Source organism: Oncorhynchus kisutch, unplaced genomic scaffold (assembly GCF_002021735.2).
Source record: "Oncorhynchus kisutch isolate 150728-3 unplaced genomic scaffold, Okis_V2 scaffold3875, whole genome shotgun sequence".
Classification (NCBI taxonomy): Eukaryota; Metazoa; Chordata; class Actinopteri; order Salmoniformes; family Salmonidae; genus Oncorhynchus; species Oncorhynchus kisutch.
Window position 1 is genome coordinate 245,200 of NW_022265820.1, and position 26,426 is coordinate 271,625.

Here is a 26,426-nt window from a genome sequence, read left to right on the forward strand (position 1 = left end):
AACTAGACTGTAGTTATATGACGAACCCCTCCACTGTATTCTAACTAGACTGCCAGCTATATGAAGAACCCCTCCACTGTATTCTAACTAGACTGTAGCTATATGAAGAACCCCTCCACTGTATTCTAACTAGACTGTAGCTATAATGAAGAACCCCTCCACTGTATTCTAACTAGACTGTAGCTAGATGAAGAACCCCTCCACTGTATTCTAACTAGACTGTAGCTATATGAAGAACCCCTCCACTGTATTCTAACTAGACTGTAGCTAGATGAAGAACCCCTCCACTGTATTCTAACTAGACTGTAGCTAGATGAAGAACCCCTCCACTGTATTCTAACTAGACTGTAGCTATATGAAGAACCCCTCCACTGTATTCTAACTAGACTGTAGCTATATGAAGAACCCATCCACTGTATCTAACTAGACTGTAGCTAGATGAAGAACCCCTCCACTGATTCTAACTAGACTGTAGCTAGATGAAGAACCCCTCCACTGTATTCTAACTAGACTGTAGCTATATGAAGAACCCCTCCAATGTATTCTAACTAGACTGTAGCTATATGAAGAACCCCTCCACTGTATTCTAACTAGACTGTAGCTATACGAAGAACCCCTCCACTGTATTCTAACTAGACTGTAGCTATACGAAGAACCCCTCCACTGTATTCTAACTAGACTGTAGCTATATGAAGAACCCCTCCACTGTATTCTAACTAGACTGTAGCTATATGAAGAACCCCTCCACTGTATTCTAACTAGACTGTAGCTATATGAAGAACCCCTCCACTGTATTCTAACTAGACTGTAGCTATATGAAGAACCCCTCCACTGTATTCTAACTAGACTGTAGCTATATGAAGAACCCCTCCACTGTATTCTAACTAGACTGTAGCTATATGAAGAACCCCTCCACTGTATTCTAACTAGACTGTAGCTATATGAAGAACCCCTCCACTGTATTCTAACTAGACTGTAGCTATAAGAAGAACCCCTCCACTGTATTCTAACTAGACTGTAGTTATATGAAGAACCCCTCCACTGTATTCTAACTAGACTGCAGCTATATGAAGAACCCCTCCACTGTATTCTAACTAGACTGTAGCTATATGAAGAACCCCTCCACTGTATTCTAACTAGACTGTAGCTATATGAAGAACCCCTCCACTGTATTCTAACTAGACTGTAGCTAGATGAAGAACCCCTCCACTGTATTCTAACTAGACTGTAGCTATATGAAGAACCCCTCCACTGTATTCTAACTAGACTGTAGCTAGATGAAGAACCCCTCCACTGTATTCTAACTAGACTGTAGCTAGATGAAGAACCCCTCCACTGTATTCTAACTAGACTGTAGCTATATGAAGAACCCCTCCACTGTATTCTAACTAGACTGTAGCTATATGAAGAACCCATCCACTGTATTCTAACTAGACTGTAGCTAGATGAAGAACCCCTCCACTGTATTCTAACTAGACTGTAGCTAGATGAAGAACCCCTCCACTGTATTCTAACTAGACTGTAGCTATATGAAGAACCCCTCCAATGTATTCTAACTAGACTGTAGCTATATGAAGAACCCCTCCACTGTATTCTAACTAGACTGTAGCTATACGAAGAACCCCTCCACTGTATTCTAACTAGACTGTAGCTATATGAAGAACCCCTCCACTGTATTCTAACTAGACTGTAGCTATATGAAGAACCCCTCCACTGTATTCTAACTAGACTGTAGCTATATGAAGAACCCCTCCACTGTATTCTAACTAGACTGTAGCTATATGAAGAACCCCTCCACTGTATTCTAACTAGACTGTAGCTATATGAAGAACCCCTCCACTGTATTCTAACTAGACTGTAGCTATATGAAGAACCCATCCACTGTATTCTAACTAGACTGTAGCTAGATGAAGAACCCCTCCACTGTATTCTAACTAGACTGTAGCTAGATGAAGAACCCCTCCACTGTATTCTAACTAGACTGTAGCTATATGAAGAACCCCTCCACTGTATTCTAACTAGACTGTAGCTATATGAAGAACCCCTCCACTGTATTCTAACTAGACTGTAGCTATATGAAGAACCCCTCCACTGTATTCTAACTAGACTGTAGCTATATGAAGAACCCCTCCACTGTATTCTAACTAGACTGTAGCTATATGAAGAACCCCTCCACTGTATTCTAACTCGACTGTAGCTATATGAAGAACCCCTCCACTGTATTCTAACTAGACTGTAGCTATATGAAGAACCCCTCCACTGTATTCTAACTAGACTGTAGCTATATGAAGAACCCCTCCACTGTATTCTAACTAGACTGTAGCTATATGAAGAACCCCTCCACTGTATTCTAACTAGACTGTAGTTATATGAAGAACCCCTCCACTGTATTCTAACTAGACTGTAGCTAGATGAAGAACCCCTCCACTGTATTCTAACTAGACTGTAGCTATATGAAGAACCCCTCCACTGTATTCTAACTAGACTGTAGCTATATGAAGAACCCCTCCACTGTATTCTAACTAGACTGTAGCTATATGAAGAACCCCTCCACTGTATTCTAACTAGACTGTAGCTATATGAAGAACCCCTCCACTGTATTCTAACTAGACTGTAGATATATGAAGAACCCCTCCACTGTATTCTAACTAGACTGTAGCTATATGAAGAACCCCTCCACTGTATTCTAACTAGACTGTAGCTATATGAAGAACCCCTCCACTGTATTCTAACTAGACTGTAGCTATATGAAGAACCCCTCCACTGTATTCTAACTAGACTGTAGCTATATGAAGAACCCCTCCACTGTATTCTAACTAGACTGTAGCTATATGAAGAACCCCTCCACTGCTATTGCTGCCATGATATCACACAATCAATGTATAAAAGGCTCATTATTTGTTCTGTCTAAAACCTGATGAAGTCCAAGACACGAAACACGTTGGTTTTGCTTTTAACAATTAAGAAGCATTCTTATTAACTTCCACTGTCCTCTAAGAGTTTCTGGATCTCCTCTCTGTCACACAATCACCACCACAAGAGAAACATTTGAATAAATGAAGAATCCGAGGTGAAATCAGGTCAGGTTTAGTCTCTTTATTTGGGTTAGGATAGAAGAGGGTGCAGGGTCTGAGGACAAGCTTTTACAGTGACTGTGGCAGAGGTACGCAGCACATCTCCTTGAATCTTAGAACCCTAGAAGTCTAGAACCCTAGAAGTCTAGAACCCTAGATACCGTTCCCTCTTCTAGCCACGGCAACAGACCCACACACACATCCGTACCCCCATAGATCAGAGTCAAAGGAGACACATTAGTCGTCTCTTTTTGGGCTGAATTTAGGTTTGAAGAGAAACAGGATGGTTGGATGAAAAGTAAATTATGCGAGGGGGAAAAAGAGAGAGAGAGAGGGGAAGGGAGGGGTCTGAAAATAACAGAGACGGGGAGAGAGAGAGAAATATAGAGAATATCTAGCTATCTACCTATCAACCCACCACCTCTGGTCTTTGTTGATCTGTGAGTTGTTGTCGTTGTTTATTTACGTCAATAGTCTTAGAATCCATTGTTGTTTCGTGGTGTTGACGTATCTGTCCAATCAGGGCGGATGTACGCCACAAGTCTTACATCTCCCAAACAGGTAGAGGGCGTCGTCTCAAGAGGGGGGAAAAACAAGTACCTCCCTCCATCCCTCGCTCTCTCCCTCCCTCTAAAACAAAATATCTAACCACGGAGAGGATCACCGGGGGGGGTGAGGGGTCGGATGGAGGGATGGAGGGAGCTTTCTATCTTCCTATAGATAGGGTGCTTTCTTCCTGTCCCTTTTAGCCTTCCCCCCTCCTCCTCCTCCTCCTCCTCTACTGTGCCCTTCCTCCGCCTCTCCTCCGCTCACTCTCTTTCTCGCCCTCTGGGACCCTCACTTGCTGGACAAGGTGTAGCAGCCGTGCTGGTGCCACTGCATGTCGCGGATACGCCTCACAGACTGGAACTGGGGGTGCCGGGCACCGAACTCGTTGAAGTGCCGGTACTCACCCTTCTCCAGGAGGTACTGGGAACCACGGTACCCAGGGAACTGGTAACCCACCCAGCTGGAAGAAAACAGCAGAGGACAAGGGGGATGAGTGGAGGGATGGAGGGAGAGAGATAGATGGGAGAGAGAGGAGAAGTTGGAAAGGGCTGAGTGAATGAGGGCTGGAATGGGGGAAGAGAGGGACATAGATGGGAGAAAGAGAGAGGAGGAAGAAGAGATGAACAGAGGCCGAGAAATAAAGACGGAGAGAGAGAATCAATAGTGTGAGATAGAGAGAGAGGGCAGGAGGGACACAGAGGTAGAGAAATTAGCAAAGATGAGTAAAGTAGAAAAGAAAGCGAGAACCGACGGAGACAAAGAGAAAAGATGAGAAGCCGACAGCATCAGAGGAACAGGCAGGGGAGTTGGAAGCTGTGAGGGAGAGAGATGTCTTGTTAAATAGAGGTATTGATCTGTTTGTCACGTTTTGCCTGTTGTGCCACAGGTACCTGTCTGTCCGTTTGATGTTTCAACCAGAGGGGAACCTGTCTACTCACTGTGGGCCAAACACATCTATGAAGGAACTGAACCAATCTCCTCTCTCACTGTGCAGATACACTGGAGAGACGAAGCTCACATGCACACAGATACACACACACACATGTACATGAACGAACACACACAAACAAACTGTGCTATATAAAACCCTTTGTTCTGATTCTGAAGAGGCTGTTTAAAACAGGAAAGACATCCTGACATCAGTCCTGCTGCCTTTCGGAAAGTGAATCACAGATCTTCAGGGATACGTCCCAAATGGTGCCCTAGTCCCTATTTAGTACACTACTTTTGACCAGGGCCCATAGTGCATATGAAGGGTATAGGGTGCCATTTGAGAGGCAGACTAGATTCTATTTGAAGTATGTAGACACAGGAAGCCAGAGGGAAACAGAGAACCTATATATTAAATGATCTTCTAAATGGAACCCCTCTGACAATTAAAACTATTGTGGAAACTTTCGTCATTCCAAACTATTTTAGGAACAGTTTCTGAATTCTATTATTTACATAGAAACGGTGGAACGACTCAGCCATTTGAAATGAATGAATAATTTGTACAATAGATTACAAACGATCTAAGGTATCTAGGTTTGGTGATGCCTAGTTGTTTATGTCATAATGACATTACTGTCTCATCCACTTCCTGCTCTATCTCGTCCTATAGACCAATGGCATGTTTGTCCTTTTGCTGCAGCGAGGACCACTCACCTTCCGCAGCTGACCATGATGCTGCCGACCCTATCGGTGAATCCGTAGGAGAACAGAGAGGGAACATCATCATCCATGATCTCCATCTTACGACCCTTGAACTCTCCAACCTCGAACAGGCAGATCTTGTGCTTCTCAGGGTCCTGAGAAAGAGGGGAGAGGGGGAAAGAGGGGAGGGAGTTGGGGGAGAGAGAGAGGTGGAGTTAAAAACTAACATAACATAACTAACAGATAACAGGCCGAACTGATCAATTTGGATAAATTAATGGATGGATGGATGGATGGATGGATGGATGGATGAGTAGATGGATGGATGGATGGATGGATGGATGAGTAGATGGATGGATAAGTGAATGAATGAATAGATGAATGAATATGGATGGATGGATGAGTAGATGGATGGATGGATGGATGGATGGATGGATGGATGGATGGATGGATAAATGAATGAATAGATGAATATGGATGGATGTTAAGAGAGATGATTACTAACAGCAGAAATACATGATTATCAGATACGTGCATGTAAATGTATTCTGGCCAATGACAGAGATGTAGTGCTGGAGAGATGGAAGGACAGAGTGATGGGGAGAGACAAATGGAGGAGTGTGTGACATACCATGCGGACAGGCCTGAAGGACAGCAGGTAGTCATTCTTCTGACAGTTGCTCCAGGAGTCCCAGCGAGGGTATTCTCCCTTCTCCAGGATGAACATCTCACCACAGAAGTTCATCTGCTCATAACCCACAAAACTGATAGAGGGAGAAAGGGGGAGAGAGAGAGAGAGGGAGAGGGGAAGAGGGGTAAGGGAGGGGGAGGATAGAGGGGGAGGCGTAAAGGTGGGGTGGAGATTGGGGGAGAGAGAGGGACAGGGGAAGAGGAGGGGTAAGGGCGGGGGAGGAGAGGGGAGAGAGAGAGGCAGAAACACATTGAGAACCATGGTTGCAGCAACATTTGATAGGAATAAATGTTAGTTTGTGTTAGATTGACAAACAGGTATGGGTGTATCATAGTAACGTTAGTGTAGGGAAAAGATTTCACTACAAGTGCATGTGGGAATTAGGTGTGTGTTGGTGAAGCTGAGGTGTGTGTGTGTGTGTGTGACACAAATGAGGTGTGTGTGTGTCGAGGGACAGGCTGGTACTCACGGCCCGCAGTCGACACGCAGGGAGCGGACCCTGTCCATGCCCATGTCACACACGTTCATGCACTCATTGGTGATCTCCATACAGCGACCCTGGAAGTTCTCCTGGTCGAAGACACACATCTGAGATGGAGAGAGAGAGGGAGGGAGAGAGAGGGGGGAGAGGGAGGGGAGAGAGAGAGGGGGGAGAGAGAGGTAGAGAGAGAAAGAGGTAGAGGGAGGGAGGGAGGGAGGGAGGGAGGGAGGGAGGGAGGGAGGGAGGGAGTGAGGGAGGGAGTGAGGGAGGGAGGGAGGGAGGGAGGGAGGGAGGGAGGGAGGGAGGGAGGGAGGGAGGGAGGGAGGGAGGGAGGGAGGGAGGGAGGGAGGGAGGGAGGGAGGGAGGGAGGGAGGGAGGGAGGGAGGGAGGGAGGGAGGGAGGGAGGGAGGGAGGGAGGGAGGGAGGGAGGGAGGGAGGGAGGGAGGGAGGGAGGGAGGGAGGGAAAAGATAAAAGAGATAAAAAGAGAGAAATCAGTTTAATTCTCACATCTTTTTCTTTGAGGCTGAACTGTGTAATGTAACAAAACAAACACTTTTTGAATCGCAAATGGTCCCCTATTCCCTATATAGTGCACTTGGGCTCTGGTCAAAAGTAGTGCTCTACATAGGAAATAGGGGGCCATTTTGTACACAGACACTGTCCTTGTGTGATTCTCTTAGAACGCCTCCACACACACATAGCTATGGCAACTGTGACTTACCACCACAGGCAACTACAGGCATTGTGTGGAAACAGTGTGTGAGTAGTTACGTACGAGTGTCAAAGTACCAACAATTATGTAACATATATGTGTGGCCATCTGGTTTTGTATGCATACATTATATGTGTGTGTGTGTATATATACGTGTGTGTGTGTGTATGCATGAATGTGTTTGTGTGTGTATGTGTGTGAATGCGTGAATGTGTGTGTGTGTGTGTGTGTGTGTGTGTGTGTGTGTGTGTGTGTGTGTGTATGCATGTGTGTGTGTATGCGTGTGTGTGTGTGTGTGTGTGTGTGTGTGTGTGTGTGTGTGTGTGTGTGTGTGTGTGTGTGTGTGTGTGTGTGTGTGTGTGTGTGTGTGTGTGTGTGCGTGCGTGCGTGCGTGCGTGTGTGTGCGTGTGCGTGTGTATATGCATGCAGGTGTGTTACCTTGTAGGCGTTCATGCCCATCTCAGATCTCTTCCCCTGGGCGGCCTTGCCGTCGGTCTGGGAAGCAGATTTCGACTTATCTCCAGACATGATGACTGGAACAAAAACAGAGGGAAGGAAATTAAAGGAGGTAAAGAAATGTACGAGGGTTCAACACACTGCTGCTAAGTTTAATACTGTTTAAACTGACACAGCTCATTTACCACTTTATCCCATTGAAGTCTACAACTTTTACCCAAACGTACTGTGTTCTAGACAGTAGACGGTACCCCTGCTTTACTCCTTAGCTCCTTAGCAAAGCCTGTAATTGATCAACGGAACAGAAAAATATGAGTAGCCATCTTGGATGAGGTTTAACCACATGACCCCTACTGGCCACTTAAAAATTTTCCTCGAGTTCCCTTACGATCCAAACGTCAGTAAGAACAGAAATTAAGAGTTTGTTGTTGTTGTTTGCCCATGTAAAGCATGTCCACTTAAAAGTAAATGAATCTCCAATGTAAAAGAGTCAACCAGATATTATAGAAAACAATAACCTACAGATTCATTCAACAATCCCTGTGGAACTAGATAAAACACGTCATTGAAGGAAAATAAGTTATTTATGTGTTCTGTCTAGTTACTATGAGGCCATTTAGAGTGACCTGTATTTGAATTTGACGTTTGAGATACATAATCTATCCCTCTCTCATCCCCCATTTTCCCTCTTCCCCCATCTCTCTGTGTCTCTGTGTGCCCGTCTCTTACCTCTGCTCAGTGTGTGGGTACAGGAGTGGGCTCAGGCAGTCAGTGTGTGAGAGGAGAGGGCCCTCCCGGACCTTTTATATGCTGGCGCCCAGAGAGGGGGGATTAGAGTGACAGAGAGAAACCCGCTGAGCTCACAGCCAGGGAAGAATAGAAATCCCCCCATCATCAAAGAGAGAGAGAGAGAGGAGAGAGAGAGAGAGAGAGAGAGGAGAGAGAGAGAGGAGAGAGAGAGAGAGAGAGAGAGAGAGAGAGAGAGAGAGAGAGAGAGAGAGAGGGAGATGTAAATACTGCATGAGTACAGAGATATGTATGGTAGTTGGTGATTGAAGTGTTGTCATGATGCACAGGTCTGTCTGTGAAGTTTTTAAATCTTATTGATTTTGTACGTTTCTTAAATATTTATTTATTTATTTTTTACCTTTATTTAAGTCAGTTAAGAACAAATTCTTATTTACAATGACGGCCTACCAAAAGGCAAAATGCCTCCTGCGGGGACGGGGGACTGGGGACGGGGGACGGGGGACGGGGGACGGGGGACGGGGGACGGGGGACGGGGGACGGGGGACTGGGGACGGGGGACGGGGGACGGGGGACGGGGGACGGGGGACTGGGGACGGGGGACGGGGGACGGGGGACTGGGATTAAAAATAAATATATAATGTAAATATAGGACATCGTTTTGGACCTGGAACATGTTTTCATGGAACACTGTCATTTCCTCCACTATATATGAAGTCCTTATTCCTTCTCAGTTTTATTCATCCTTGGTTCTACTGTTTCTGTTTCACTCCCACTGGAAAGCCAGGTGTCCAACAGAAACCTGGGCCCATATTCATAATGCGTGCTGATCTAGGATCAGGTCCCCCGGTCCATCTAATCTTATTTATTATGATCTAACAGGAAAAACTGATCCTAGATCAGCACTACTTTGAGATGCGTTATGAATACGGACCCAAATCCTAGATCTGAGCTAAAGGTTATGATTGGTATTTGTAATTGTATTTATTATGGATCCCAATTAGTTCCTGCCAAGACAGCAGCTACTCTTCCTGGGGTCCAACAAAATAAAAAATTAAAAGTAACAAAATGTATACCATTTTAAAAACATTACAGTACATTCACAGATGTCTCAACACACTGGTGTTGGGGTGGGGACATTTGATCCTAGATCAGTAATTAGAGGTAACATCTGTTTGGAGAGAGATTGGTTGAGAGAGCAGAGAGATAGATGGATCTCATTTGATAATATTTGATGGATAATAAAATTGTCTTATGGACAAGAAGATACATGTTTGAAAATCATATGTTCTATGGTAGTATGGTAGTATAGTAGTATGGTCTATGGTAGTATGGTCTATGGTAGTATGGAAGTACGGTCTGTGGTAGTATGGTAGTATGGTAGTATGGTAGTGTGGTAGTATGGAAGTATGGTAGTATGGTAGTATGGTCTATGGTAGTATGGTAGTATGGTAGTATGGTAGTATGGTAGTATGGTCTATGGTAGTATGGTAGTATGGTAGTGTGATAGTATGGTCTATGGTCTATGGTAGTATGGAAGTATGGTAGTATGGTAGTATGGTCTATGGTAGTATGGTAGTATGGTAGTATGGTAGTGTGATAGTATGGTCTATGGTCTATGGTCTATGGTAGTATGGAAGTATGGAAGTATGGTAGTATGGTCTATGGTAGTATGGAAGTATGGTAGTATGGTCTATGGTAGTATGGAAGTATAGTAGTATGGCCTATGGTCTATGGTAGTGTGGAAGTATGGTAGTATGGTCTATGGTAGTATGGTAGTATGGTAGTATGGTCTGTGGTAGTATGGTAGTATGGTCTATGGAAGTATGGTAGTATGGTAGTGTGGTAGTATGGTCTATGGTAGTATGGTAGTATGGTCTATGGTAGTATAGTAGTATGGTATATGGTCTATGGTAGTATGGAAGTATGGTAGTATGGTCTATGGTAGTATGGTAGTATGGTAGTATGGTCTGTGGTAGTATGGTAGTATGGTAGTATGGTAGTGTGGTAGTATGGTCTATGGTAGTATGGTAGTATGGTCTATGGTAGTATGGTGGTATGGTCTATGGTAGTATGGTAGTTTGGTATATGGTAGTATGGTAGTATGGTCTATGGTAGTATGGTCTATGGTAGTATGGTAGTATGGTCTATGGTAGTATGGTAGTATGGTCTATGGTAGTATGGTAGTATGGTCTATGGTAGTATGGTCTATGGTAGTATGGTAGTATGGTCTATGGTAGTATGGTAGTGTGGTCTATGGTAGTATGGTCTATGGTAGTATGGTCTATGGTAGTATGGTAGTATGGTAGTGTGGTCTATGGTAGTATGGTCTATGGTAGTATGGTAGTGTGGTCTATGGTAGTATGGTCTATGGTAGTATGGTCTATGGTAGTATGGTAGTATGGTCTATGGTAGTATGGTAGTATGGTAGTGTGGTCTATGGTAGTATGGTAGTATGGTCATGTGAATAGGCCAACTATCTATAATAGGGATTATTAATTAAATATATAGGGTTAGAACATAACAATGTAGCTTTTCAGCGGTTGTTTTTTAAAACATATTCTTCCTGACTTCTCAGAAATGGCCCCTTAGTGCAGGTAAAGTGACTTCTACATCCCTATTATAGATAGTTGGCCTACTTTTGGTGAGGTACACAACATGAATCATCTCACTGCCCATGTAGCATCGTCAGTAAATGTACAGCTATTGAGTGAATTGTCATCTCACCAACATGGACATGTTCATGTTAAATTGTATGTCTTTTTACATTCGATAAAACAATTTAATGACACATGATCAAGTAGCAGGCCTCATGTTAGACACCACTGAACTATACCAACATGCCAAATATACAAAATACTTCACGACACTGTGACATAGAGTAGGACCAATTAGATCTAAATGGTGATCTAAGGTCAGTTTATATGATTTCCCTCCTAATGATACAGCTTAGAATATGGAGAGGTTAAGCTGATCCTAGAACTGTGCCTTGAGACAGTTCCTAATCCTAAATGGCACCCTGTTCCCTATTTTAGTGCACAATTATTTATTTTTTTACCCCCTTTGTCTCCCCAATTTCGTGGTATCCAATTGTTAGTAGTTACTGTCTTGTCTCATCGCTACAACTCCTGTACGGACTCGGGAGAGGCGAAGGTCAAGAGCCATGTGTCCTCCGAAACACAACCCAAGCCGCACTGCTTCTTAACACAGCGCACATCCAACCCAGAAGCCAGCCACACCAATGTGTCGGAGGAAACACAGTATACCTAGCCAGCATGCACTGCGCCCAGCCCACCACAGGAGTCACTAGTGCGTGATGTGAGGTTATCCCCAAACCATCCCTCGGACGACGCTAGGCCAATTGTGTGCCGCCCCATGGGCCTCCCTGTCGCGGCCGGCTGCGACAGACCCTGGGCTCGAACCCAGAGTCTCTGGTGGAACAGCCTTAGACCACTGCGCCACCCGGGAGGCCCCTTAGTGCACAATTTTTGACCGGGACCCATAGGAAATAGGGTGCCATTTGGAACATAGTCACAGTTTCCACCTCATACCAGAGGTTCATGGTCTGTACAGTAGCCATTTTGGATCTGTGCCCTCATCACTTCTGAACAGTAGCATGTCTGGATGGGAGGAGTCTGTGGCGATGCCACACAACAGAATGTTCAGATAGATATGTATCAAGTAGAACAGTCACATAGAATAGGGATTATGGCAGTGGTTCCCAAACTTGGGGGTCAGGACTCCATGTGGCATCCCTTAAAATTGAAATGGGATTCCCTGAGAAAATCTGTAATCTCATCAAACAAATGAACACCCTTTCCCTATTCAAATGGGCATAGAACCTATTATGGTCAACTAACAGCCTTTTACACTATTAGAATACGCTTTCGTGACATTATTATGTGTTGGGCCAGGCTGCTGGACCTTACATTGTGTGAATATCAACCATAGAGCTGGAAAGAGGTCTCATCTTTGTATCTGTGCCATTATGGAAACTGTGATAGCATGGGCAGCGCCATTGAGGCTATCTCCATTGAAAATAGTAAATGTTCTACTTTTGTGGTGCTGGAGTCCTGAACCAAATGTTGTGTGTCATTCATTCATTGTGGCCACTAAATGATGATATAGAATAACAGCCATTAACAAACCAGAGGCAACCCAATTTGAAGATGCTCTGCTCCCTCCAAACCCTTAGGAATCCCCATCCAGTTGACTACTTTAAAATGGTGGAAGCCCTCAATGACAATGTCCATGCTAAAATGGGTTATAACCGAGTTGATTCCTCTAAATATCTCTATGATATGAACCCACAGCGTTAACTAAGGCATAAAGCCTTTCTAAATGGTATCCTCTCCATTTTCTAGTGTCAATTTGGTGGTCATGTGCATTTTAGGTGTCCCCAACCAATTGTGTTTTTTTGTTTGTTTCTTTGCGTTGTTTGTAACTCTTTTTTTTATTTATTATTTTGCACATAATGTTATTTTTGTAAATAACAGCTGGTGCACGATATCTTAGGAAGTCTTGAGCTATTGCTCGCCTGAGGTAGAGTATCTCATGATAAGCTGTAGACCACACTATCTACCTAGAAAGTTTTCATCTTTATTTCTCATAACTGTTTATATACCACCAGAGACTGAGGCTGGCACTAAGACCCCATTGAATGAGCTGTATTCCGCCAAAAGCAAACAAGAAAACGTTCACCCAGAGGTGGCACTCCTAGCAGACGGGAACTTGAACGCAGGGAAACTTACATCCGTGTTACCAAATTTCAGCATGTTAAATGTTCAACCAGAGGGAAAAAATCTCTGGACCACCTTTTCTCCACACACAAAGAGACGCATACAAAGCTCTCCCTCGCCCTCCATTTGGCAAATCTGACCATAATTCTATCCTCCTGATTCCTGCAAAAATGAAAGCAGGAGGCACCTGTGTCTCTGTCAATAAAAAAAGTGGTCAGATGAAGCAGATGCTAAGCTAAAGGACTGTTTTGCTAGCACAGACTGGAATGTGTTCTGGGATTCCTCCGATGGCATTGAGGAGTACATCACATCAGTCATCGGCTTCATCAATAAGTGCATCGATGACGTCATCCCCACAGTGACCGTACGTACATACCCCAACCAGAAGCAATGGATTACAGGCAACATCCGCATTGAGCTAAAGGCTAGAGCTGCCGCTTTCAAGGAGCGGGACTCTCACTTGGAAGCTTATAAGAAATCCCGCTCTGCCCTCTGACGAACCATCAAACAGCCAAGCGTCAATACAGGACTAAGATCGAATCGACCTATACCGGCTCTGACGCTTGTCGGATCTGGCAGGGCTTGCAAACCATTACAGGCTACAAAGGGAAGCACAGCCGAGAGCTGCACAATGACACGGGTCTACCAGACGAGCTAAACTACTTCTATGCTCGCTTCGAGGCAAAAAACACTGAAACATGCATGAGAGCACCAGCTGTTCCGGAAGAGTGTGTGATCACGCTCTCCGCAGCCGATGTGGGTAAGACCTTTAAACAGGTCAACATTCACAAGCCCGCAGGGCCAGACGGATTTCCAGGACATGTACTGTGACCATGCGCTGACCAACTGGCAAGTGTCTTCACTGACATTTTCAAACTCTCCCTGTCCAAGTCCTTAATAACAAGATGTATTAAGCAGACCACCATAGTCCCTGTGTCCAAGAACACTAAGGTAACCTGTCTAAATGACTACCGACCTGTAGCACTCACGTCTGTTGCCATGAAGTGCTTTGAAAGGCTGGTTATGGCTCACATCAACACCATTATCCCAGAAACCCTAGATCCACTCCAATTTGCATACCGCCCCACCAGATCAACAGATGATGCCATCTCTATTACACTTAACACTGCCCTTTCCCACCTGGACAAAAGGAACACCTATGTGAGAATGCTATTCATTGACTACAGCTCGACATTCAACACCATAGTGCCCTCAGAACTAAATCAATAAGCTAAGGACCCTGGGACTTAACACATCCCTCTGCAACTGGATCCTGGACTTCCTGATGGGCCGCCCCCAGGTGGTAAGGGTAGGTAACAACACATCCGCCACACTGATCCTCAACACAGGGGCCCCTCAGGGGGTGTGTGCTCAGTCCCCTCCTGTTCACTCACGACTGCATGACCAGGCACGACTACAACACCATCATTAAGTTTGCCGTTGACACAACAGTGGTAGGCCTGATCATCGACAATGACGAGACAGCCTACAGGGAGGAGGTCAGAGACCTGGCCATGGGGTGCCAGGACAACAACCTCTCCCTCAACGTGATCAAGACAAAGGAGATGATTGTGGACTACATGAAAAAGAGGACCGAGTACGCCCCCATTTTCATTGACGGGGCTGTAGTGGAGAAGGTTGAGAGCTTCAAGTTCCTTGGTGTCCACATCACCAACAAACTAACATGGTCCAAGCACACCAAGACAGTCGTGAAGAGGGCACGACAAAACCTATTCCCCTTCAGGAAACCGAAAAGATTTGGCATGGGTCCTCAGATCCTCAAAACGTTCTACAGCTGCACCATCGAGAGCATCCTGACTGTTTGCATCACTGCCTGGTATGGCAACTGCTTGGCCTCCGACCGCAAGGCACCACCGAGGGTAGTGCAAACAGCCCAGTACATCACTGGGGCCAAGCTTCCTGCCATCCAGGACCTCTATACCAGGCGGTGTAAGAGGAAGGCCCTAAAATTCATCAAAGACTCCAGCCACCCTAGTAATAGACTGTTCTCTCTGCTACTGCATGGCAAGCGGTACCGGAGCGCCAAGTCTAGGTCCAAGAGGCTTCTAAACAGCCCAAAGCCATAAGACTCCTGAACATCTAATCAAATGGCTACCCAGACTATTTGCATTCCCCCCCCCCCTCTTTTACACTGCTGCTATTCTCTGTTGTCATCTATGCAGTGTCACTTTAATAACTCTACCTACATGTACATATTACCTCAACTAACCACTGCCCCCACACATTGACTCTGTATTGCTATTGTTATTTTACTGTTGCTCTTTAAATACTTGCTACTTTTATTTCTTAATCTTATCCATATTTTTTAAACTGCATTGTTGGTTAGGGCTTGTAAGTAAGCATTTCACTGTAAGGTCTACACTTGTTGTATTCGGCGCATGTGACTAATAAAATATAATTTGATTTGATTTGATTAAGGAATCACAACAGCTCTATGAAAGGCATTTTCATCTGCAACATCTAAGTAGGATGCCCCACTACAGCACGTTCAGATAGAAATATATCATGTAGAATATACATGCTACTCATTCATATAGGAATCATGTCAGTTACAAGACATTTCTATCTGCACCATTTGGAAAGAAATCGGCTCGAGGCTCGGCTCTCTCCTCTAGACCACTTTTAAAATCTTGACATTTCAGTCATCAATTTGCGGCCTGCATCCACATGATTTAAAAATAGCCTCTCTGGTATGTAAATGTGGAATTCCTACCTTAATGTTCTTAGTCTAAAATCTGCAACCTCACTGTTCAAATAATGTTGTTGCACATGAAATATACCAAATATGAAGTTTGTATGGAACCAGCCTGCCATAACCTCCTCAAATGTTCTAGCTCAGAGGTCAAGGGTTAAATTAGGTCATCAGGAACTGTGTGTGTGTGTGTGTGGAGGGGGGGGGGCACCATGACAACCGTGTGAACTCACCAGTACTATGGGCTTGGATAAACAGAACATCATGTATTGGCCTAACATCTCTAGTATAGCCTAGCCTACTGCTGGAACCTACTACAATTTTAGCTCACTTTAAAAAATGTATGGCTGTGACTTGACCTTTTGCTTCTATAGAATAGGCTATATAACTAGGGTTAGTATATTAGGCTATATCAATACTAACATCTAATTTGATTGAAGTCATTGTGATAGGCAAGGCAGCTATTTCATAACATTATCTCTACATTTAACTGAAGTCACACTCTTTGACACTAATTTCTAGTTTCCATCATTTTCCTAAATGTTTTCCTCTAAAAGCACACAGTGGTCTGACCACAGCACAGGAGAGGTAAATTCTTGTCATTCTCTACCTACAGCCAGGTCATTGTTAACGCTCTACCTACAGCCCGGCCATTGTTAATGCTATACGATGGCACTGCTGACCTATACGAATATAACGGCATTCGGCCCAACACTGGGCCCCCCCATTCACTCTGAACGGACCGCGAACATCACTGTCCCACCATGCATTCAACCGGTACTATGTTATCTGCTGAGTCAACAAGGCGCACACCCGACCGCATAGGAAACAAATAAAGGGAGAGAGGGAGAGGGGGGACGGACGGACGGACTCGTGTATTGCTCACACGGCCGCGCGCACCATAGGACACATTTACGCACGGATACATAGAGGGGTGCCGAAATAGAAACACGCGCACGGGCGTGCTAACTTTACCCCCAACTCACTTACACCTCACTCACACAGACATGATGAAACGCGCACACGCACGCACGTTGTCGCCAGTGGAGACACGCGGGCCACCGTGGACTGCCGTATAAAACAGAAGAGCCAGATTCTCACAAAACTCTATGTAAAAGGATTGGCGCGTGAGAGAGGAGAGGAGACGAACCAGGTAAGCCCCCGGTCCTGGTTGAACCGAATAGCCCATGGTGTTTCAACAGAACAGATGTAGGCCTAGGCTATCCACCCGCGTAACACTCATAATTGGATAAACATTTTGAGAAGTATTTCTTAGCCTATATTTATAAAAATATTAAATGTAATTGTAGGCCTAGTCCAAATAGGGTTCGTTGTTGGTGATGGAATAAATATAGGCTGTTATTAGAAATTGATAACGTTAAGTTATTGGATTTTGTGTTGGCTTATGTTACAGTATGTTTTATAAAATGGTTTTAACCAGTTTTTAACTTTTACATTTAAAAAAAAAACACTTTTTGTAAGGATTGTCACAACATCTTTGGGGATATGCTATACTACGCTACCATGACCTTTTATTAGAGTTTGTAAGGATTGTCACAACATCTTTGGGGATATGCTATACTACGCTACCATGACCTTTTATTAGAGTTTGTAAGGATTGTCACAACATCTTTGGGGATATGCTATACTACGCTACCATGACCTTTTATTAGAGTTTATAAGGATTGTCACAACATCTTTGGGGATATGCTATACTACGCTACCATGACCTTTTATTAGAGTTTATAAGGATTGTCACAACATCTTTGGGGATATGCTATACTACGCTACCATTAGCTTTTATTCGAGTTTGTGGATGATGGCAGTAATGTTAGTTGTTTGTGGTTCCATAAATTGGTTCCATCAGAATGGAAATAATATCAGAGTGACATCTCGAACATGAGGACATTTCCAGACATCATCATTAACATATTTTATAGATTACTGGGAATGCTTAAACAATATTAAAGGATTTTAATACATTGAATTGTAATCTATCCTAGTTTAAATGATGAAACTTCCCTCTCATGCCACCTCTCTCTCCCCTCTCTCTCCCCCTTCTCTCTCTCTCTCCCTCCCCCTCTCTCTATAGACATGAATAGAGCTACTAAAACCCACATGACCTCCCCCATGTTTTTCCCTGGCATGGGTATGGCCCCTTTTTTCAAGGTGATCTCACACACACACATATTTAAATCATCGATTATATGATTTACACAAACACACTAATATGTATCTATCTGTCGCTGTAGGTGACTGTGTTTGAGCAGGAGCACTTCCAGGGCAAGTGCCAGGAGTTCACCTCTGAGTGCTGTAACATCCAGAACTGTGGTCTGGACAACATCCGTTCTATCAGAGTGGAGAGTGGAGCGTGAGTCTCTTACAACCCTGGTTGTCTGTGGAGGCTGTGTGTGTGGAGGTATCGGTGTGTGTGTGTGAATGTAACTAGTCAGTAACTCTCTTCTCCTCTCTGTTCTCTTCTATCTCTGAATGTAACTAGTCAGTAACTCTCTCCTCCCTCTCTGTCCTCTTCTATCTCTGAATGTAACTAGTCAGTAACTCTCTTCTCCTCTCTGTTCTCTTCTATCTCTGAATGTAACTAGTCAGTAACTCTCTTCTCCTCTCTGTCCTCTTCTATCTCTGAATGTAACTAGTCAGTAACTCTCTCCTCCTCTCTGTCCTCTTCTGTCTCTGAATGTAACTAGTCAGTAACTCTCTCCTCCCTCTCTGTCCTCTTCTGTCTCTGAATGTAACTAGTCAGTAACTCTCTCCTCCTCCCTCTCTGTCCTCTTCTGTCTCTGAATGTAACTAGTCAGTAACTCTCTCCTCCTCCCTCTCTGTCCTCTTCTGTCTCTGAATGTAACTAGTCAGTAACTCTCTCTCCTCCTCTCTGTCCTCTTCTGTCTCTGAATGTAACTAGTCAGTAACTCTCTCCTCCTCCCTCTCTGTCCTCTTCTGTCTCTGAATGTAACTAGTCAGTAACTCTCTCCTCCTCCCTATCTGTCCTCTTCTGTCTCTGAATGTAACTAGTCAGTAACTCTCTCCTCCTCTCTGTCCTCTTCTATCTCTGAATGTAACTAGTCTGTAACTCTCTCTCCTCCTCTCTGTCCTCTTCTATCTCTGAATGTAACTAGTCAGTAACTCTCTCTCCTCCTCTCTGTCCTCTTCTATCTCTGAATGTAACTAGTCAGTAACTCTCTCCTCCTCTCTATCTCTGAATGTAACTAGTCAGTAACTCTCTCCTCCTCTCTGTCCTCTTCTATCTCTGAATGTAACTAGTCAGTAACTCTCTCTCCTCCTCTCTGTCCTCTTCTGTCTCTGAATGTAACTAGTCAGTAACTCTCTCTCCTCCTCTCTGTCCTCTTCTGTCTCTGAATGTAACTAGTCAGTAACTCTCTCTCCTCCTCTCTGTCCTCTTCTATCTCTGAATGTAACATATCAGTAACTCTCTCCTCCTCTCTGTCCTCTTCTATCTCTGAATGTAACATATCAGTAACTCTCTCCTCCTCTCTGTCCTCTCTATCTCTGAATGTAACTAGTCAGTAACTCTCTCCTCCTCTCTGTCCTCTTCTATCTCTGAATGTAACTAGTCAGTAACTCTCTCCTCCTCTCTGTCCTCTTCTATCTCTGAATGTAACTAGTCAGTAACTCTCTCTCCCTACCCCTGTAGCTGGGTGGGCTTTGAGCATCATGACTTCCAGGGCCAGCAGTTCATCCTGGAGAGAGGAGAGTACCCCCACTGGGACGCCTACAGCGGCTCCCTGTCCTACCACGTGGAGCGCCTCATGTCCCTGCGCCCCATCTACTGCGCTGTGAGGACTGTGTGTGTGTGTGTGTGTGTGTGTGGGAGAGAGAAATACAGCGAGAGATGGATACATAGAGAGCATGGGAAAGAGTGTCAGTATTATATGTTAGTGTTTATAGAAAACAGTGGTCAGTATTCTATGTTAGTGTTTATAGAAGACAGTATTCTATGTTAGTGTTTATAGAAGACAGTATTCTATGTTAGTGTTTATAGAAGACAGTGGTCAGTATTCTATGTTAGTGTTTATAGAAGACAGTATTCTATGTTAGTGTTTATAGAAGACAGTGGTCAGTATTCTATGTTAGTGTTTATAGAAGACAGTATTCTATGTTAGTGTTTATAGAAGACAGTGGTCAGTATTCTATGTTAGTGTTTATAGAAGACAGTGGTCAGTATTCTATGTTAGTGTTTATAGAAGACAGTATTCTATGTTAGTGTTTATAGAAGACAGTGGTCAGTATTCTATGTTAGTGTTTATAGCAGACAGAGAGAAGGATAGAGTACTGTATGTGTCAGTCTGTATGAGAAAGCAAAAAGGAAACTAACTAACTGAGATTGTGTCCTATCGTGTTTATCCCTCCCACTCTCTCTCCCCTTCTCTCTTCCACTCCCTCTATCCTGTCTCTCCCTCTATCCTCTCTCCCCCTCTATCATCGCTCCACCCTCCTCCTCTATCCTCTCTCTATCCTCTCTCTCCCTCTATCCTCTCTCTCTCTCTATCCTCTCTCTCCCCCTCTATCCTCACTCTCCCTCTATCCTCGCTCCACCCTCCTCTTCTATCCTCTCTCTCCCTCTATCCTCTCTCTCCCTCTATCCTCTCTCCCCCTCTATCCTCTCTCTCCCTCTATCCTCTCTCTCCCTCTATCCTCTCTCTCCCTCTATCCTCTCTCCCCCTCTATCCTCGCTCTCCCTGTATCCTCGCTCTATCCTCTCTCCTCCTTCCCCTCCCAGTCCCACCAGAGCAGTCGTATGCAGATCTTTGAGAAAGAGAACTTCATGGGCCGCAGCGCTGAGCTGTGTGATGATTACCCCTCTCTGAGGGCCATGGGCTGGTGCATGCCCGAGGTCGGATCCATGCACATTCAGTGTGGCGCGTAAGTCAACATTAAACACAAGCACACACTCACTAATTAGATTCTGTACAAAAACACAATGGCACAAACCTCAGGAGGTTGGTGGTACCTTATTTGGGGGGGGGGGGGGGGCTTGTGGTGACTGCTGGATCGAAATAAGTGTAATGGTATCAACCACGTGGTTTCTATGTGTTTGATGCCATTCCATTTGCTCTGATCCAGCTGTTATTATGAGACGTCCTCCCCTCAGCAGCCTCCACGGACACAAACACACTCCAATCTTGCTAATAGTGAAACAATTAAAGCAAAACATTGTGTGACAATTCTATTCAATGTCAAGCGAAACTCCACTCTAAGCCAAACATCTCTCCCACCCTCTGCACCCCACCTATCACCCTCTCTCTCCCTCCATCCCTCCCTTCCCCGCTCCGTCTCTCTCCACCCCCCCCCCCCCCCCGCTCCGTCTCTCTCCACCCCCCCACCCCTCTCTCCTCTCTCCCTCCATCCCCACAGCTTTGTGTGCTACCAGTTCCCCGGCTACAGGGGTCAGCAGTACATCATGGAGTGTGAGAGACACAGTGGAGATTACCAGCACTGGAAGAACTGGGGCTCCCACTGCCAGACCCCCCAGATCCAGTCTATCCGCCGTATCCAGCACTAACCGGGCCCAGAGTGGACCGTACCCCTAACAGAGCCCCAGGCTTCGGCCTAGGGCTGGGTCTACTGGGGTCTTGTCACAGCACGGGCAACACAAACACAGTCAGTCAGAACCATCCCACAGTTTCTACTAACACATCTCAACTCCGTCACGGACGTCCTCAGATCCTCTGGTTGATAACACAACAGGGTATTATTCCTACGAGAGGCGACTCGTATATCAGTGCCGTAACGTCAACAGCAACGTGAGACGAGTTGAGTCATCACTGTAACACGTTATAGAGGACCGTTATAGTGTAATAACAGTCTTGCAGGTTGTAGTATATATATCACAGATATATATCAGGGACTTTGGTTGACCAGCACCAATAACAGCAATAGCCAGTAGTGGTGAGAGAGGAGGAGGAGGGAGATCATCACTGACCAATAAACTCATGCTCAACTCAGACCTGGGTCCTGTGTTCTTCTTGGGTAGTATATGTTTGTACACATTCACTATATACCGTACTATACACTGGGTAGTTTGGATACTGGATGCTGATTGGCTAAAACAGCATTCAGCCGTGTGTATGTGAGACCGTATACCATGACTATGACTTTGCGTCTTTTCCCCTTTATTAAAATGGCTACTTCAACAATAGGTTGGCATGACGATGTAGAAAATAAGCGTTTGATGAATTTGAGAGAAAACAAAACGGAAAGAACACTGTGAAACAAAACAGAGTGGGCACTTACCTGCTTAACTGACTGGTGTGTAGAGAAGGGATACATTGTGAGTTTTGGAATACAACAAAAACGGAGCTGTACTATATGTCTTCATACACACATCTACTATATACTGTACTATATGTCTTCATACACACATCTACTATATACTGTACTACTATATACTGTACTATATGTCTTCATACACACATCTACTATATACTGTACTATATGTCTTCATACACACATCTACTATATACTGTACTACCATCTACTATATACTGTACTATATGTCTTCATACACACATCTACTATATACTGTACTATATGTCTTCATTCACACATCTACTATATACTATATACTGTACTATATGTCTTCATACACACATCTACTATATACTGTACTATATGTCTTCATACACACATCTACTATATACTATATACTGTACTATATGTCTTCATACACACATATACTATATACTGTAGTATATATCTTCATACACACATCTACTATATACTGTACTATATGTCTTCATACACACATCTACTATATACTGTAGTATATGTCTTCATACACATATCTACTATATACTGTACTATATGTCTTCATACACACATCTACTATATACTATATACTGTACTATATGTCTTCATACACACATCTACTATATACTGTACTATATGTCTTCATACACACATCTACTATATACTGTACTATATGTCTTCATACACACATCTACTATATACTGTACTATATGTCTTCATACACACATCTACTATATACTGTACTATATGTCTTCATACACACATCTACTATATACTGTACTATATGTCTTCATACACATATCTACTATATACTGTACTATATGTCTTCATACACACATCTACTATATACTATATACTGTACTATATATCTTCATACACACATCTACTATATACTGTACTATATGTCTTCATACACACATCTACTATATACTGTACTATATGTCTTCATACACACATCTACTATATACTGTACTATATGTCTTCATACACACATCTACTATATACTGTACTATATGTCTTCATACACACATCTACTATATACTGTACTATATGTCTTCATACACACATCTACTATATACTGTAGTATATGTCTTCATACACACATCTACTATATACTGTACTATGTCTTCATACACACATCTACTATATACTGTACTACTATATACTATATACTGTACTATATGTCTTCATACACACATCTACTATATACTGTACTATATGTCTTCATACACATATCTACTATATACTGTACTATATGTCTTCATACACACATCTACTATATACTATATACTGTACTATATGTCTTCATACACACATCTACTATATACTGTACTATATGTCTTCATACACACATCTACTATATACTGTACTATATGTCTTCATACACACATCTACTATATACTGTACTATATGTCTTCATACACACATCTACTATATACTGTACTATATGTCTTCATACACACATCTACTATATACTGTAGTATATGTCTTCATACACACATCTACTATATACTGTACTATATGTCTTCATACACACATCTACTATATACTGTACTATATGTCTTCATACACACATCTACTATATACTGTACTATATGTCTTCATACACACATCTACTATATACTGTAGTATATGTCTTCATACACACATCTACTATATACTGTACTATATGTCTTCATACACACATCTACTATATACTGTACTATATGTCTTCATACACACATCTACTATATACTGTACTATATGTCTTCATACACATATCTACTATATACTGTACTATATGTCTTCATACACACATCTACTATATACTATATACTGTACTATATGTCTTCATACACACATCTACTATATACTATATACTGTACTATATGTCTTCATACACACATCTACTATATACTGTACTATATGTCTTCATACACACATCTACTATATACTATATACTGTACTATATGTCTTCATACACACATCTACTATATACTGTACTATATATCTTCATACACACATCTACTATATACTGTACTATATGTCTTCATACACACATCTACTATATACTGTACTATATGTCTTCATACACACATCTACTATATACTATATACTGTACTATATGTCTTCATACACACATCTACTATATACTGTACTATATGTCTTCATACACACATCTACTATATACTGTACTATATGTCTTCATACACACATCTACTATATACTGTAGTATATGTCTTCATACACACATCTACTATATACTGTACTATGTCTTCATACACACATCTACTATATACTGTACTACTATATACTATATACTGTACTATATGTCTTCATACACACATCTACTATATACTGTAGTATATGTCTTCATACACACATCTACTATATACTGTACTATGTCTTCATACACACATCTACTATATACTGTACTACTATATACTATATACTGTACTATATGTCTTCATACACACATCTACTATATACTGTACTATATGTCTTCATACACACATCTACTATATACTATATACTGTACTATATGTCTTCATACACACATCTACTATATACTGTACTATATGTCTTCATACACACATCTACTATATACTGTACTATATGTCTTCATACACACATCTACTATATACTGTAGTATATGTCTTCATACACACATCTACTATATACTGTACTATATGTCTTCATACACACATCTACTATATACTGTACTATATGTCTTCATACACACATCTACTATATACTGTACTATATGTCTTCATACACATATCTACTATATACTGTACTATATGTCTTCATACACACATCTACTATATACTATATACTGTACTATATGTCTTCATACACACATCTACTATATACTATATACTGTACTATATGTCTTCATACACACATCTACTATATACTGTACTATATGTCTTCATACACACATCTACTATATACTATATACTGTACTATATGTCTTCATACACACATCTACTATATACTGTACTATATATCTTCATACACACATCTACTATATACTGTACTATATGTCTTCATACACACATCTACTATATACTGTACTATATGTCTTCATACACACATCTACTATATACTGTACTACTATATACTATATACTGTACTATATGTCTTCATACACACATCTACTATATACTGTACTATATGTCTTCATACACACATCTACTATATACTGTACTATATGTCTTCATACACACATCTACTATATACTATATACTGTACTATATGTCTTCATACACACATCTACTATATACTATATACTGTACTATATGTCTTCATACACACATCTACTATATACTGTACTATATATCTTCATACACACATCTACTATATACTGTACTATATGTCTTCATACACACATCTACTATATACTGTACTACTATATACTGTACTATATGTCTTCATACACACATCTACTATATACTGTACTACTATATACTGTACTATATGTCTTCATACACACATCTACTATATACTGTACTACTATATACTGTAGTATATGTCTTCATACACACATCTACTATATACTGTACTACTATATACTGTACTATATGTCTTCATACACACATCTACTATATACTGTACTATATGTCTTCATACACACATCTACTATATACTGTACTATATGTCTTCATACACACATCTACTATATACTGTAGTATATGTCTTCATACACACATCTACTATATACTGTACTATATGTCTTCATACACACATCTACTATATACTGTACTACCATCTACTATATACTGCACTATGTGTATGTTTTTATATAGATACATCTAAATGTCTTCATACACATATCTACAATACATCTACTACATATAGTATATACTAGTATTATACTGTACATCTGTACTAAACATCTATTGTACTATACATCCGTTTTGCCTCTGGGGGGTGCTCTCGAGCCAAAAGAGGTCCCTTAACCCTCCCGCTGTCCTCGGGTCATTTTGACCCGACACTGTGTTGATTAACCCTCCCGCTGTCCTCAGGTCATTTTGACCCAACCCGGCACTGTGTTGATTAACCCTCCCGCTGTCCTCAGGTCATTTTGACCCAACACAGTGTTGACCCTCCCGCTGTCCTCAGGTCATTTTGACCCAACACAGTGTTGACCCTCCCGCTGTCCTCCCGCTGGGTCAAAAGGACCTGAGGGCAGCGGGAGGGTCAACACTGTGTGGGGTCAAAATGACCTGAGGACAGCGGGAGGGTTAATCAACACAGTGCCGGGTCAAAATGACCTGAGGGCAGCGGGAGGGTCAACACTGTGTGGGGTCAAAATGACCTGAGGACAGCGGGAGGGTCAACACTGTGTTGGGTCAAAATGA

General features: G+C 42.6%; 2 protein-coding genes across 3 annotated transcripts; one reads left to right on the plus strand and one right to left on the minus strand.

Annotated features, from left to right (window-relative positions):
- Window positions 1–3,076: 3,076 nt before the first annotated feature.
- Window positions 3,077–8,411, minus strand: LOC116372060 (beta-crystallin B1-like). Of its 2 annotated transcripts, XM_031821136.1 has the most exons (7): window positions 8,329–8,378; window positions 7,827–7,882; window positions 7,582–7,676; window positions 6,419–6,537; window positions 5,890–6,022; window positions 5,271–5,413; window positions 3,077–4,083 (listed from the first exon to the last, which is right to left on the minus strand). In XM_031821136.1, exons 3-7 carry the CDS (start codon window positions 7,669–7,671, stop codon window positions 3,912–3,914), a joined length of 657 nt encoding a protein of 218 aa, XP_031676996.1. In that variant the 5' UTR covers window positions 7,672–7,676; window positions 7,827–7,882; window positions 8,329–8,378; the 3' UTR covers window positions 3,077–3,911. The 2 variants fall into 2 exon arrangements, with proteins under 2 accessions (XP_031676996.1, XP_031676995.1); XM_031821135.1 differs by lacking the exon at window positions 7,827–7,882 and having other exon boundaries at window positions 8,329–8,411.
- Window positions 8,412–16,518: 8,107 nt separating this feature from the next.
- Window positions 16,519–21,775, plus strand: LOC109880707 (beta-crystallin A1-like). Its single transcript, XM_031821128.1, has 6 exons — window positions 16,519–16,951; window positions 17,891–17,967; window positions 18,051–18,169; window positions 19,469–19,610; window positions 20,555–20,697; window positions 21,190–21,775. The coding sequence occupies exons 2-6, from the start codon at window positions 17,893–17,895 to the stop codon at window positions 21,335–21,337; spliced, it is 627 nt and encodes a 208-aa protein (XP_031676988.1). The 5' UTR covers window positions 16,519–16,951; window positions 17,891–17,892; the 3' UTR covers window positions 21,338–21,775.
- The last annotated feature ends 4,651 nt before the right edge of the window (window positions 21,776–26,426 follow it).